This window comes from Colias croceus, chromosome 6 (genome assembly GCF_905220415.1).
Source record: "Colias croceus chromosome 6, ilColCroc2.1".
Taxonomy (NCBI): Eukaryota; Metazoa; Arthropoda; class Insecta; order Lepidoptera; family Pieridae; genus Colias; species Colias croceus.
This window is the reverse complement of record NC_059542.1, coordinates 10,050,079-10,063,578: the sequence shown is the minus strand read 5'-3', so window position 1 is coordinate 10,063,578 and position 13,500 is coordinate 10,050,079. Positions and strand designations below refer to the sequence as shown.

At 32.6% G+C, this 13,500-nt stretch overlaps 1 protein-coding gene across 2 annotated transcripts; it reads left to right on the top strand.

Annotated features, from left to right (window-relative positions):
• The first annotated feature begins 5,805 nt into the window (after window positions 1–5,805).
• Window positions 5,806–13,042, top strand: LOC123692646 (activating signal cointegrator 1 complex subunit 2 homolog). Of its 2 annotated transcripts, none has more exons than XM_045637416.1 (5): window positions 5,806–5,920; window positions 9,847–9,954; window positions 10,314–10,481; window positions 11,977–12,156; window positions 12,526–13,042. In XM_045637416.1, the coding sequence occupies exons 1-5, from the start codon at window positions 5,846–5,848 to the stop codon at window positions 12,688–12,690; spliced, it is 696 nt and encodes a 231-aa protein (XP_045493372.1). In that variant the 5' UTR covers window positions 5,806–5,845; the 3' UTR covers window positions 12,691–13,042. The 2 variants fall into 2 exon arrangements, with proteins under 2 accessions (XP_045493372.1, XP_045493371.1); XM_045637415.1 differs by having other exon boundaries at window positions 9,844–9,954.
• Window positions 13,043–13,500: the final 458 nt, after the last annotated feature.

Here is a 13,500-nt window from a genome sequence, read left to right as displayed (position 1 = left end):
AGTGTTCCAAAGAATAAATAATTTTCAGAGTGCTTAGAATGAAAATGAATACATTATACTGATCACGCAAGTAGTAGGTATTATGATTAGGATAAAATGGTAAGGATAGGTAGTATCTAGATGTCATATTAATTCATTCTAGTAAGTATATATTATAATATTGATTACTTATATTATGTTTTTTTTTATTCAAATAAATGATAAATCGTAAAACTCTTTTATTAAATTTCTTATAACTTGAGGGTTCAATCTCTTTCTAGACAGATAAGTACCTATTGTTCTTTAAAATACAGTCAAGTTATTGTAATTAATTTGTTTTTTTTACATGTTTTAGCAAATGTTATAAATCATAAATGTTTATTAAGAAACAGTTACTTCCATGGAAAACGACATATAGGTCAGTTGATTTTTCGAATTTCTTATCAAATCTTCAGTTATTTATTAATCTGCTTGATCTTTACTATGGCTATGTTAATTCTAGTTCACAATGTTCCAATTCTAATACGTTTTTCTAAGATTTAACGTAAACTTTAATAAATAGTAATAGACTAATAGGTAATTGCAAGACTCGCAAGACTCTTGCTGCAAGACCAAGACCAAGACCAAGACTGGGAGCGCAAGACCAAGACCAAGACCAAGACCAGGTGTATTGGCGCAAGACCAAGACCAAGACTGGCTATGTCTCGTCTTGTTCTTGCATTTGGGCAACACTAGTTATAGCAAAGTACTATCTATTAACTAGATAGCTAAAATTCATAAATTGATTTCTCCAAACTAAAAAAATGTAAACATAATCGTGAGCTTTTAATTTGCTTCAATTCAGTTTCAAACTTAAAAGTTTTGATTCATTCAAATAGTTGCCCATAGTTTGTGATGCTAAAAATGCTTAGCTATTTTTTACTATCCCTATATACTATTATTATAAAATAAAAGCTGTGCACCTCGTTTTCTCCTGAGTTACACTGTCAAAGACTAGTCGTAGGTCGTAGACCGTAACTCAGAATTTCAGAAACCTACTAGTATTCGCCCAAGATAGATTTGCTGAAGATCATCACGTCATGATCAAATTCATTCTGGATTCTATAAAGAAAATTACGACAAGAAAATTTTACAGACATTAATATTCAATCCACAGCATACTTCAGTCTGCTTAATACCAGATAACACGTATAGGGATATAATATGAGAAGGCCGAAACTAGTTTTCTAAATGCGTTTGTGACAGTTCAGACATGTTCAGATGACCTTATCCCAATTTCAGTGAGGTGTGGCGAACAGACACAATGCCTGTCGCTATGTGCTGTAGAATACATGTATTTGGTGCACACTTGTAAACAAGTGGAGAAATACATCTTCATTGTACATCTTTGCTGTGTAATTAAACTGACAGAAAGTAAAATCTTATTTTGATATTACGCATCGAAGCGTTTGGTGTTCACTTTTTAATAAAGCTCTTTTTAGCTCATTATTATTGTTCTCAAATCAACTATTATTTCCAGAATATTGACATAATTAGTGCGACTGGTATTTATTGAAATGATATATCCTAAACACAAGACCGAATGAACCGATTTTTCTTAAAGTTCTTATCAGTTCGATATAGACAGCAGAAAATGTATATTATGACGTATTTAATCTAGAACCATTCGATAAAGCACTGATGACATAAAATCCTTGCAACTTCTCATAACGAGTTAATCATATCTTAACAGATGAATTGAAAGTAACTATTATACGAATTTAAGATCTGACCTTTAGATACGTGTACGCCATTGAAAACGCTAAATGTTAAAGCTATTTAAACCCCGCCGTCTCTTATTAGGCGATAAAAATCACAAATATATTATGCAAAATTTTATAAATCACCATTGTTTAAATAAGGACATACTTTTCCTTTAATATCAAGAGTTAGTAGGAGTATCGGGAGAAATTCTACAGCTATGTAAGCTATAGAAGGAGTTAAAAGCCCTGCAACAAAGAGTCGTAGCCAGATGATAATTATTCTAATATTTATGATTAAATTATTATAAAAAAAATACAGAAACAGGAAAACCTAATTGTAGGAAAATTCTACAAAAACTTAAAATTGAATTGTTAGCCCATTGACTGCGAACCTGGCTCTCTTCTCTATATTTTTATGAACAGCTTCCGTTTTTACAAAATATATGTTACATATATTATATTATAAATTCGAAAGAATTTATGTTTGTTTGTTACTCCTTCACGCAAAAACTGCTGAAACTATTTTCATTCGAAATTTGGCACACACATATAGCGTAACTTGGATTAACACCAAGGATATCCCACGGGAAGCGGAACTATGCGGGTTTTCTTTAGTGTTGCCCAAATTCAGTCTTGGTCTTGCAGTCTTGGTCTTGTTCTTGCGTTTTTGCAAGACCAAGACCAAGAACAAGACCGCGTATTTTTAGCAAGACCAAGACCAAGACTGACCGTGCAAGACTTGAGCAAGAACAAGACATAGCCTGCAAGACTCTTGCGTCTTGCAGGACTTAGCGCTATTTCACTGAGTAGTTAGGTGTAGCAGTTCGGTGTATAGGTAGGTACGCTTAGGAATTCTATGAGACGCAAAAAAATGTATCAAAGAATATGAAAAACTGGACCTATGCGCATTACGACTAATACCATAAACATAGCGATTAAAAAAATATCTAGTTATTAAAATCAAACTGAGTGCATGCATAGTTATGTTTTAACAATCGGCACTTTGATAATGCGGCATCAAAGGTTTTGTACTTACTTCTCAAAGAAAAACAATCGTTGCCGCCACGCCGAAATCATAACATTTGACACTATTTGATTGCCGCCATAGGGCGTAGGTATACTCATGCAAAATAATTTCGAATTTTTTTAAGAGTAAGTACCTACAGGTGTTCCAAAGAATAAATAAGTTTCAGAGTGCTTAGAATGAAAATGAATACATTATACTGATTACGCAAGTATCTTTACTATGGCTATGTTAATTCAAGCTCATAATGTTCCAATTCTAATACGTTTTTCTAAGATTTAAAGTAAACTTTAATAAATAGTAATAGACTAATAGGTAATTGCAAGACTTGCAAGACTTGCAAGACTCTTGCTGCAAGACCAAGACCAAGACCAAGACTGGGAGCGCAAGACCAAGACCAAGACCAAGACCAGGTGTATTGGCGCAAGACCAAGACCAAGACCAAGACCAGGTGTATTGGCGCAAGACCAAGACCAAGACTGGCTAAGTCTCGTCTTGTTCTTGCATTTGGGCAACACTAGTTTTCTTTGACTACGCGGGCAAAACTGCGGGAGAAAAGCTAGTCATTGTAATAATATATTGCACAAAAATATCGACATAAGGAAGTATTATAATTACTCAATAGTATACTAACAAATAAAGAGGTAGGATGTACTTAGCCTTTTAATTTTTTTGTCTTGCTTACCAAATTATAGTGTTCCTTATAATTTAGCCTTATAAGTCTTGTAATAATTATCCTTATAGCTGACCGATTATTGTTCGCTGAATATTGAATAAAAATCTATTTATGAAAGATAAGAAGTTTCTTATCGATTTATTATCGAAAAATTTAAACTGAATCGATGCGACTAAATTTTGTAAAACTATAAATACCTATCCCACCAAAAACATTTTCATGTAAAATGTTGCCAAGACGAGCCCATATGACTCGCACTGTCAAAAAGTTATCAGATCTCATGTAGAGCGAAGCTTCTAACACTACACGCCCTAACTCTACAAGGCCTAACTTCACAAACTCTACACCTTAGTCAAAATATGTGGCTTGGCCATTTCGCTACATTCACATCGGCGTAAGGTGAAAAATTAATTCACTGTGCATTACTTTTGTGTTATACAATAGTTCTTGTAGTAACGAACGGCCAAGCCACATATTTTGACTAAGGTGTAGAGTTTGTGAAGTTAGGCCTTGTAGAGTTAGGGCGTGTAGTGTTAGAAGCTTCGCTCTACATGAGATCTGATAACTTTTTGACAGTGCGAGTCATATGGGCTCGTCTTGGCAACATTTTACATGAAAATGTTTTTGGTGGGATTTCATTTCTTTTTGTAAGTTGTTTGTAACAAAATTTTATAAGTATGTCGATTAAAGGTTTAATTTTTTTTTAACAAGGAGTACCTATACATATATATATCTAGGGGAACCAAGTTTTAGATTATTAGATAAGTCCTCTAGCGTCATCAAAATTTAATTTAAAATTATAGGGTCATTGCGCCTGTTCGCGTCCACCTGCCTATTCGCGTCCATTTTGCGGATATCTTTTAGAAAATTCACGAAAATAAGTAAACTTTATGTAAAATTGTAATAAGAAAAATTTCCGATAATACCTCAATGTATAAGAGACATGCACACATATTCAAAATATGCCTGCGCACCGCCTATCCTATTAAAAAAAAATATTTAATTTTGGCTATTAGACAAGAGAGCTAAAACGCACGGGATTTTGGGAAAAAAATAGTGCGCAGCGTCGCGTTTGGCGGTAAGTATCTTATTGTTAAATGTGAATTTTTGAATATGTAACTGTTTCTTTACTTTGCTAACAAAACATGGAATATTTAAACTGAATCGATGCGACTAAATTTTGTAAAACTATAAATACCTATATTTTGACCTAGAATAAATTAAATGTCATATTTAAACTATTTATAACTTAATTAAAATAATTTTAAAGCCACGAGAGTTAACGCTAATTATGACATAACACTCACAAACATTTGACTAGTTAATAAAACAAATACATTAAACTAGTTACTATTTCTGTAAGTCGGAAAAGATAAAGTAATAAGGAATATCAAGTGATGCAAATAATCTATGTATATTTATATGCAATTAATACGAAAGCTGTTTTGAAATTATGGGTAGCTTATCAGTTATCGCCTGTTTTACTTGCTTTGATTTCTTAAGAGAAATCCGAGAAAGGGGTTAGAAACTAAGCCAGGATGACAGTGGGAATTGGATAGAGTTTCATGTAGAAATTTTTTATTATTAATATAACGGATATTATATAGAAGATATTAATCAAACTGAACGTAAACTATATATAAGAAGTTATCATTAATATTAAAAGTCTTATCAATAGTTAATAGTTACTGTTTATGAAATGCGTTTCTTTATTTATCTATAGATTCCGAATTTCGCTTCTATTGTGAAAAAATGGCATAAAAAATATTTATAATACTTTTATCAAAAAGCTCGTGAAATTGCCAATTTTAGAGACAGTTTTTTTATTTTGAAAAATTCCTTCAAAAGTATGAGTAGCATAGGTAGGTAAATAATTCATGCATTTTTATTTAATCCTAACAAAAATAGCAATAACACTCAATAGTCAATAGTCCTGAATACTGTGACCGTGATTCAGCTGGATTTAGGTGCAGGTTTAAAGTGGATTAAAATAAGATGTTGTGTGAATGATAAATGATAACACCTCATGAAACCTGAAAGTGATAGTTTCTTAGTAAAGTACCTGTACCAAAAAATGCATAGATTGAATGATAGTATATGTAGGTATAACACATGACTACAATAAATGATTAGTAGATATTTTTCAATATTCAATTTATATAAGCTATTAGGATTTAGGAAAAGGAAAATAGAATAGGAAGACTTTAGGAATATTATGAGACATCTCATAAAAGAGTTAAGTGATCTATCCTCACATAAAACAATACAAATTTCTTCCCACCAATTCGAAAGGACCTATCCTAAAACATTGGTCCATAGTCTACGTTCATACCCCCACTAAATAGAAGGGGTGAATGTATATAAAGTGTTGTTGTTCTCGCAACGCACTGTATCTTACGTGTTGTGTGTGAATAATTGTGTGTGATGTTTCGTAAATGTGTTGTTCTTGCAGTGTTGGGGTGCGCACTGGCCACCCCCGTCGCGCAGTACCAAGTACAGGTTTGTCATTGTGAATAGTAAACGGCTGAACGTAATTGGATGGTTTTGGAAAATTTGATTAAGGAGATGTGTGCCTTTTTGTTGTGTAGTGACATGTATTGTTTCGGTACGGTATAATAGCTTCACGTTTTGTAATGGTGGTATAATTCTTTGGCACTTAGTTAATATGTTAATTTTACCAATTCAAATACATATATCGCACCTTCGGTAGAACAAGGGCATAATTGTCAAAAATTGCCAAAATGACTTAAATATGCAGAAATGCTTTAAAAAGGCCCTTTCAACTGGAGGGACAAAGACATTCGTTTAATTCCTACAAAAAACAGCCAGATTGAAATAGTGGCGTTGTCATTTTGGCGCTATTTTGTTTCTCTCTTGGCGAGACAAAGTCTCATTGGTTAGTTGTGCCATCGGCGGGGACTGAGCTAGCTGTCACTTGGAGCGCTAACGTCGTTTATGTAAATATGCCCTATAATGTTTTTGATTTCTGGAACGACAAGGCCATATCTGTCACACTTATGCCTAGTTTACGATTTAAAAATTGGGAGGACAAAGTCGTTCAGACAATTGTGCCCTTGTCTGTCCAAGATTTGTTATACTCCATGGTCTTAAAAGTAACATTTTATTCCGATAATTGCTGTAGAGAGCAAAAAAAACAAGTTAGTTTTTTAGAAATTTAAACGATAGGACTGCCAATCAAAATACAACAAACACCCACAAATCTATCCTCAAAAACTTTCGAGTTTACATAATAAATAATAATATTAGTAAGATATTTATTCGTAAATAATTATTTTTCTTTTTCAAATTTGTTTTTGGAATGTATTATTTTGCTGTGAACACATTGCCTATAAAATCGATCATACATAAATTAGGGGACCCAGCATAAAGCCGATGCCGTCCATTCTGGAATGTAAAACGTGCAAAAAAAGCTGGCCCAATATCAATATGCACTCCGGCAGAATACATAAGCCTTATAAAAAATGCCTCGAAAAAGGAGGAATTATTTAATGTCAAGGAATTGAATTATGATTCTTTCTTGTTCTGTTATCTTAATATAATATTATTCCAATTTTTAAAGCGATTCCAAAGAATTTTGCTAGGAAACATAATAGTTTCAGATTGTTGAAGATGTGTAATGGCTGATTAGTAAGTTTTGATCTCTATTTTTGTGATAAAGTACTGCGGCTTTCTAAAGTGTTTAAGAAAATAAAACATTTATACAAAAAAACACGTTATTATCATTCCAAAATTATTAACTTAAAGCTTTAGATATGGCCATATTTACAAATTAATTTTCTTGTTGGTGGAACAAGGGCACAAATGTACACCTACTTAAGAAAAAAATATTATTAAAAAAAAACTAGCAGTTTTTAATATTTGTAAACGATACACCTAAAAGAATATAGTATATAGTTTATGTCATACAAAGCAGAACAACCATAAAAAAATTATTATCATAGCTAGACCACATTAAGTACTACAAATATCTTAAAATGGCTCTCCTGTAAAATTGCAAAAACTGTAATTGTGCCCTTGTTCTACCGAAGGTGCGATATGGTAAATATTTTCATTCAATGTGTGAGATACCATTGTATGTAGAGTTTAAAGATAAAATAGAAAATAATTATTACAAATGCCTTTTCTAAGATGTGTTCAGTAAGAGGAAACAAGGAGTGCCATCTTTAAAACAAATTGCTTGCATCCTTGCCAACAATGCAATTTTATAATTTTACTTAATTATTGTGCCGAGAAAATGTTTCATGTATAATTATTTTTCTAGTATTAATACATAAAATTACGCAGGTTAAAAAGCCACTATCAATTGTTTCGAGTTAAACTATTTACAGTCAATATTATAAATTTACACTTCCTATCCTTTTAAATCCCACAAGTTTATTAATACTACCAGTAGACTTTTATAGAAATAAAACATTTTTTTTGTCTTACATTATCCTATATTCGCAGAATATTTGTTGGAAATTAATGTATTTATTAGCTATACAAACAAATACACTTATTCTGCTAAAGAAGTTCGTATATCAACATCAATTTTGTATTAATTTTTTAATGACCTTGTAAACTATGAATAATATATAACAGTCTATAAATTACATAATATTTATCTTTATCTAATCGTAAGCTGTAATCTGTAATCTCTATCTCAGCATAAGCTGTTAACTAAAGAAAACTTATTGGATTTTTTTTATTCAAAAATCTGCAAAATTTTGTTTAAAAATTACTTATGAATAAAAGCTATAAATATACCTAATTTTTGTAGAACATAATATAGATAATTTAACTAATTTAAAGTTTTATAAGTTACCATTATGTACTTCCGCTATACGACTATTACAAAATAGTACACAAAGCAAATATTGCGTGATCAAGTTCAATGAACAAAATTGTCGTGAAAGTTTGTGCTTATCAGACAATCGGAACCTCCTCACACGCATAGTAATCACTGCATTTCAGTTTTCACTTTTATTCGCAAGAAACTGCATTTAATTTGCTACACATTTTAAACAATTTAAAAATACATAATATATTATGAAATTTAAAGTTATTTTTAGTTTTAACTGCATTTTTTGTATATCGTTAAACTTTTTAACAGTTTATCAAGATTCCAATAATTACTAATCAAATTATTAATTCCATCGAATTATTTCAAAAAAAATCATTTCATCTCCAATAAATCATAATGTCAACAATATTTTTTATTTAATTAATGAGTCACTTTATTATAAAGCAATATATTAAAAAATAAGTAACAATATTCAGATCCCTAATTAACTAATAACTATTATAACACTGCATTCAACTCACGAATCACGTCACATCGCATGTCAACGTCATATACAAGACCAATTAATAAAAATTAATCAAATTATAACTATAGTCCCACTTATTACATAACCGTAGACTAGGCTAACCCGATTTAGTTAACAAGCATAACTGGTTCAAGTTACATAACTATATTTTGAGGTTAATTATATCGAGCATAGAAATTCTTTTGTGACTTACAACTTTCAGTCATTTGACATTAAGATTGACGTAAGAGAGAAGAGCAAATATTTAGGACTTATTTAAAATCTAAATGCACTTTTTAATGTATAAAAATATTTGATTTAATTATGTAGGTATAGTTCTCACAGAAGATGCACATCACATCCCTAATCCCTTTTTTTTATAGTGGGGAAATCTTCCAAAGATACCCACTGCCCCCGGGGAAGGAGCCGTGGGTTATGTCGGATTCCTACCGACTAAAACCCCACTGTGTTCCGTCGAGCCGCTTTAATGATGGGGCCGCGGGTATTGGTTGGAATTCTTCCGCGACCACATCCCTAATCCCTAGATTATGTGGTTTAGATGATCATCATAGATTATACGCATAGGAAACACAAGAACGTGTTGATGTAATTACTATGTTAATTGCTATAATTTCACGTCTAGGCCTACAGTTTACATTCGATATTGAATAAATTACTTTAATTGATATCCATCTACTATTAATTATAACATGTTCATTCTAAGTAGTTTGGAATCGTAGAAAGTAGTTTTTAAATAAAATATATAACCAGATTTTCGTACATCTTATATAGAAAAGGAATGGTTAAAGATTAATCAATAATAATTAATCATTTAACATAATTGTCATCACTTTCTTGACCTACCTTTACTTCCAATCTAGAAAAAAATCCTTAAATACGTACATAGGGTTGCATCCCATAATCCATGAAAATGCCTGTTGTACTCTTAAGTTTTACCTATATTATACTATTTATTTCAAACTAGTGCAAAAATGTGAGATAGTTTACTCAACCATAAATAAGAAACCACGCTGATCACTTACGATCATGTGTCTGCTCCACTACCTCCTCTACCTAAATAAAAAACTATTTCTAAGAATATATTTCTACCAGCAGGAAGAAGGCATACCCCCTCATCTATTAAGACAGTACATCGGCCAAGGTCAACAGCACGCACAACGTCCACAACACATACCACAAGCTGCGCCTGCGCCAGCTAGATTGGTAAGGAAATTAAGTTTGTTAAAAATTAAGTTCTAACTAAGCAGACAATACTTTAAACAATATAACTGTATTTAAGAAATTTTGTAGCGATGGAAACTTATGACTTTACAGACTTGCTAATTTAATAGTCAAAAATTTGAAAAAAATTCCCAAGGGTCAATTCATTCTATTTTTAAAAAGGTAAAAAATCAAAATTTAATGTATTTATGAGGAAGTAAACTCTCCTTATATTTATTTTTAGAGCTTTATCACAACAAAGACTTCCCTCGGTTCTTTACCTAGGTGCATTTATTTGTTTGAAAATAAATCAGAAATGTTAAGGAGACTCCAGTATACACATCTTTTTTCCCTTCCTCCAGCCATACAACGTCCCAAGTGAAGAGCAGTACCAGCCCCGCCAGCAATACCAGGCGCAGCCACAGTACCAACCACAGCCACAGTACCAGGCTCAGCCACAGCCACAGCCGCAACCACAGCCACAATACAGACCGCAAGCCCAAAGAGAAGAGAGGCCTGAAGACTTTGACGTGAGTACTAGTTGTAAAGCGCCCTTAAATCTACATACTTTGGACACTTATGAGCAGTACCAACATCAGGACCAACTACAGTCACAATACAGACCCCAACCACAGAGAGCGGAAAGGCCTGAAGACTTTGACGTAAGTGCTAGTTGTAAAATGGTGACAGTGCTTTGACAAACATTGGACAGTTGTAAGTATTAGAAGCTGCAGCCACAATACAGACCCCAACCTCAGAGAGAGGAAAGGCCTGAATATTGAATAATTTGACGTGAGTAATAGTTTTAAAGTGGTTACAGTGCCGTCTTCATTCATTAGATACTTGTTAGTACAAGTGTTACTTCTGAACAACGACGCGAAATTAAATTATTCTTAATTTCATGCTAGAAGCTGTCAGTCAGTAAGAAATTCGCTAGTAAATTACATCATGGTGTTACTAGGGAATATAGAGCTCTTTACTTGCTCTTTATTTACCCAATAAAATAGTAGTACAAAAACAATCTCAGGTTGAATAAGTAAACTGGTTACGTCCAGGCAATTTTGACCAATTGCAATTTCTCAACATTTCACCGCCGTACAGGTTGACCGCTGCAAATCGTTTTGGCACAGTTGCATTATACAATACTTTGCAGACATAAGTAATGCAAAACTTGTATTTGTCATGACAACAAACATGTTACAAGATACGACTATTCACGTGATAAAAATAATATAACAATAAAAGAAAAAAAAACATGAGCTACGAATAGACTTCCGACGTTATTGGGGGCGTCGGATAAAAACTGTCAGATTTTATTGGCATGATGGTTTTTACTGCGTTTGCGTCAACATCAACCATAATAGATTGTTAAATCTTCGCGTTATGAGGTGTACACATAATCCCTAAAGGTTCTTCATTGAGGTGCTTCAAAGGACCATCCAACGACAGTTGAGTAAAGGCTTGCTTAAATGTCTCGTTCCTGAAAACTGTCCACTATCTCAAAATTCTTGAATTACACGTTTACATAACCAAAGTTTAAGAACATTGATCACGTGCGGATCACTTGATCTGGTTTCCTCACACATTGCTCCATTTATATGCTTTTAGAGAACGTGTTTAAAGCGAGTTTCGAGTGAAAGTAGATCATTCGATCCCGTGGTACTGATGCAGAATTACGTTGGACGTATGTGTCTGAGATATTCGCAAACTATTGTTAATTTGTAACACTAGTTTGTATAACATGTATTTGTATATTAAATGAATTGTTAAGCATATCATGTGTAATTGAAAAAGTAGTTTTATACAAAAAGCTATAAGTAGAATTGTATTGAATCCTTAACACCTTAAATATCTTTGGTGTCCTTTACTTTAATACTAATTTCTACACTTTTCACAATTAATTGAGATAAAAATTCTCTACTAACTCTACTATACTACAGCTACTATAATTTCTATTCTAATACTTTAACTGTATAATATTATATAGGCTCTTATAATACTCACCAATCTTTCCTTTACTTACAGGCCAATCCTTCTTACCAATTCGGTTTCGACGTCAACGATGACCAGTTCACCAACTACCAAAACCGCAAAGAACAGAGAGACGGTGACGTCATCAAGGGCTCCTACTCTGTGGTAGACAGCGATGGTTTCATCAGAACTGTCACCTACACCGCTGACCCTAAAGAGGGCTTCAAGGCTGAGGTAAACTTGGTTTAATTTTGATTATGTAGTTTTATGTCTCAATGAATTCCTAATTTAATTCTAAGGTAGTAATTTTATTTATCTTGCCTTTGAAATAAGAGAAATAGGTTATCCAGATTTCGTAACCGATTTCGCAACTGGTTGGTTCAGCTGAAAGGTTTCGACAAGGTATTTCCTTTGCCGAAACCTATCAGCTGAACGAACCAGTTGCAGATTCGATTGTCTATTAATATTTTAAAATACTAGTACTCAGTAGTCCACTTGTAAGAATATCTACTGCATCTTCATTTTTGAAAATCTTTTTTGACTCAAAAGATGTCTCCAGGTATAGAGAAATTAGCTAATTTATATCGTACTTAATATTTTCAGGTGTCCCGCAAACCTACAGACATCGTAGTCAAAATCCCCACGCCAAAGCCTCAATTCCAAGAGCAGCATGTAGCGCAACATGTAGCGCAACCCCAACCACAGGTGCAACAAGCCGCGCAACCTCGGCCGAACCCCCACCAACAACAGTACTACCGTTACGAATAATTCTAGAATATTCTAGAACATTCTAGAATCATCGAACAATGTCTACGGCTTCATGTTTATTGTTCTCTATGTTCTTTATCCAAATGATTATCTGTTTCGCTTTTTTTGATTGCCAGTTACAAAATACTTTACAATCTGTGTAATATGTTCCTATATAAGTATTTTTATAGATATTTTCACTTCGTAATTAATTCTTTATTCGCTAACTATACCACACCATAATTCGTATAATGTTTGTTTCTTTGTATTTTTAAATCACGTATTATTGAAGTGAAACTTCTTTATCGGGGTTGGAAAAAAATTTAGTGTAACAATTTTTCGTTACGCTTGACATTTTTCCGTTACGCGCCATCTTTTTCTTATCCCTACCACGCGTGATTTGACGTATTTCTGTAAAGTTGTAAATTATTTTTTGAAAAATAAGATCATAAAGAAGTTTCACTTCTTACGTGTGTACACTAGTACACGCACACATTTTTTACTTAATGTTTTTTTATGGTACTACATTTTTCAACCCTATACGTATACTGCATACACGTTTTCTTCCGTAGATATTGTTAATGTAGAAAGTATTAGCTTCTAGTTGCGACCTATTAGATTAAGATTTGATTCTAAGTCCTAAAGATTTTGTATGTTATGTATAAAAATATTTAATGTTTATTTAAATATCACATCTATTTCTATGAAACAAGATTGAATTTACACTTGCCAATGGCTCTTTACGCTTCGTATTGCGATTTTACTTTTTAGATATTGAATTGTTGAAGATCAAATTGTGATATAAAAATAAAATAAAATTTAAAAAATAAA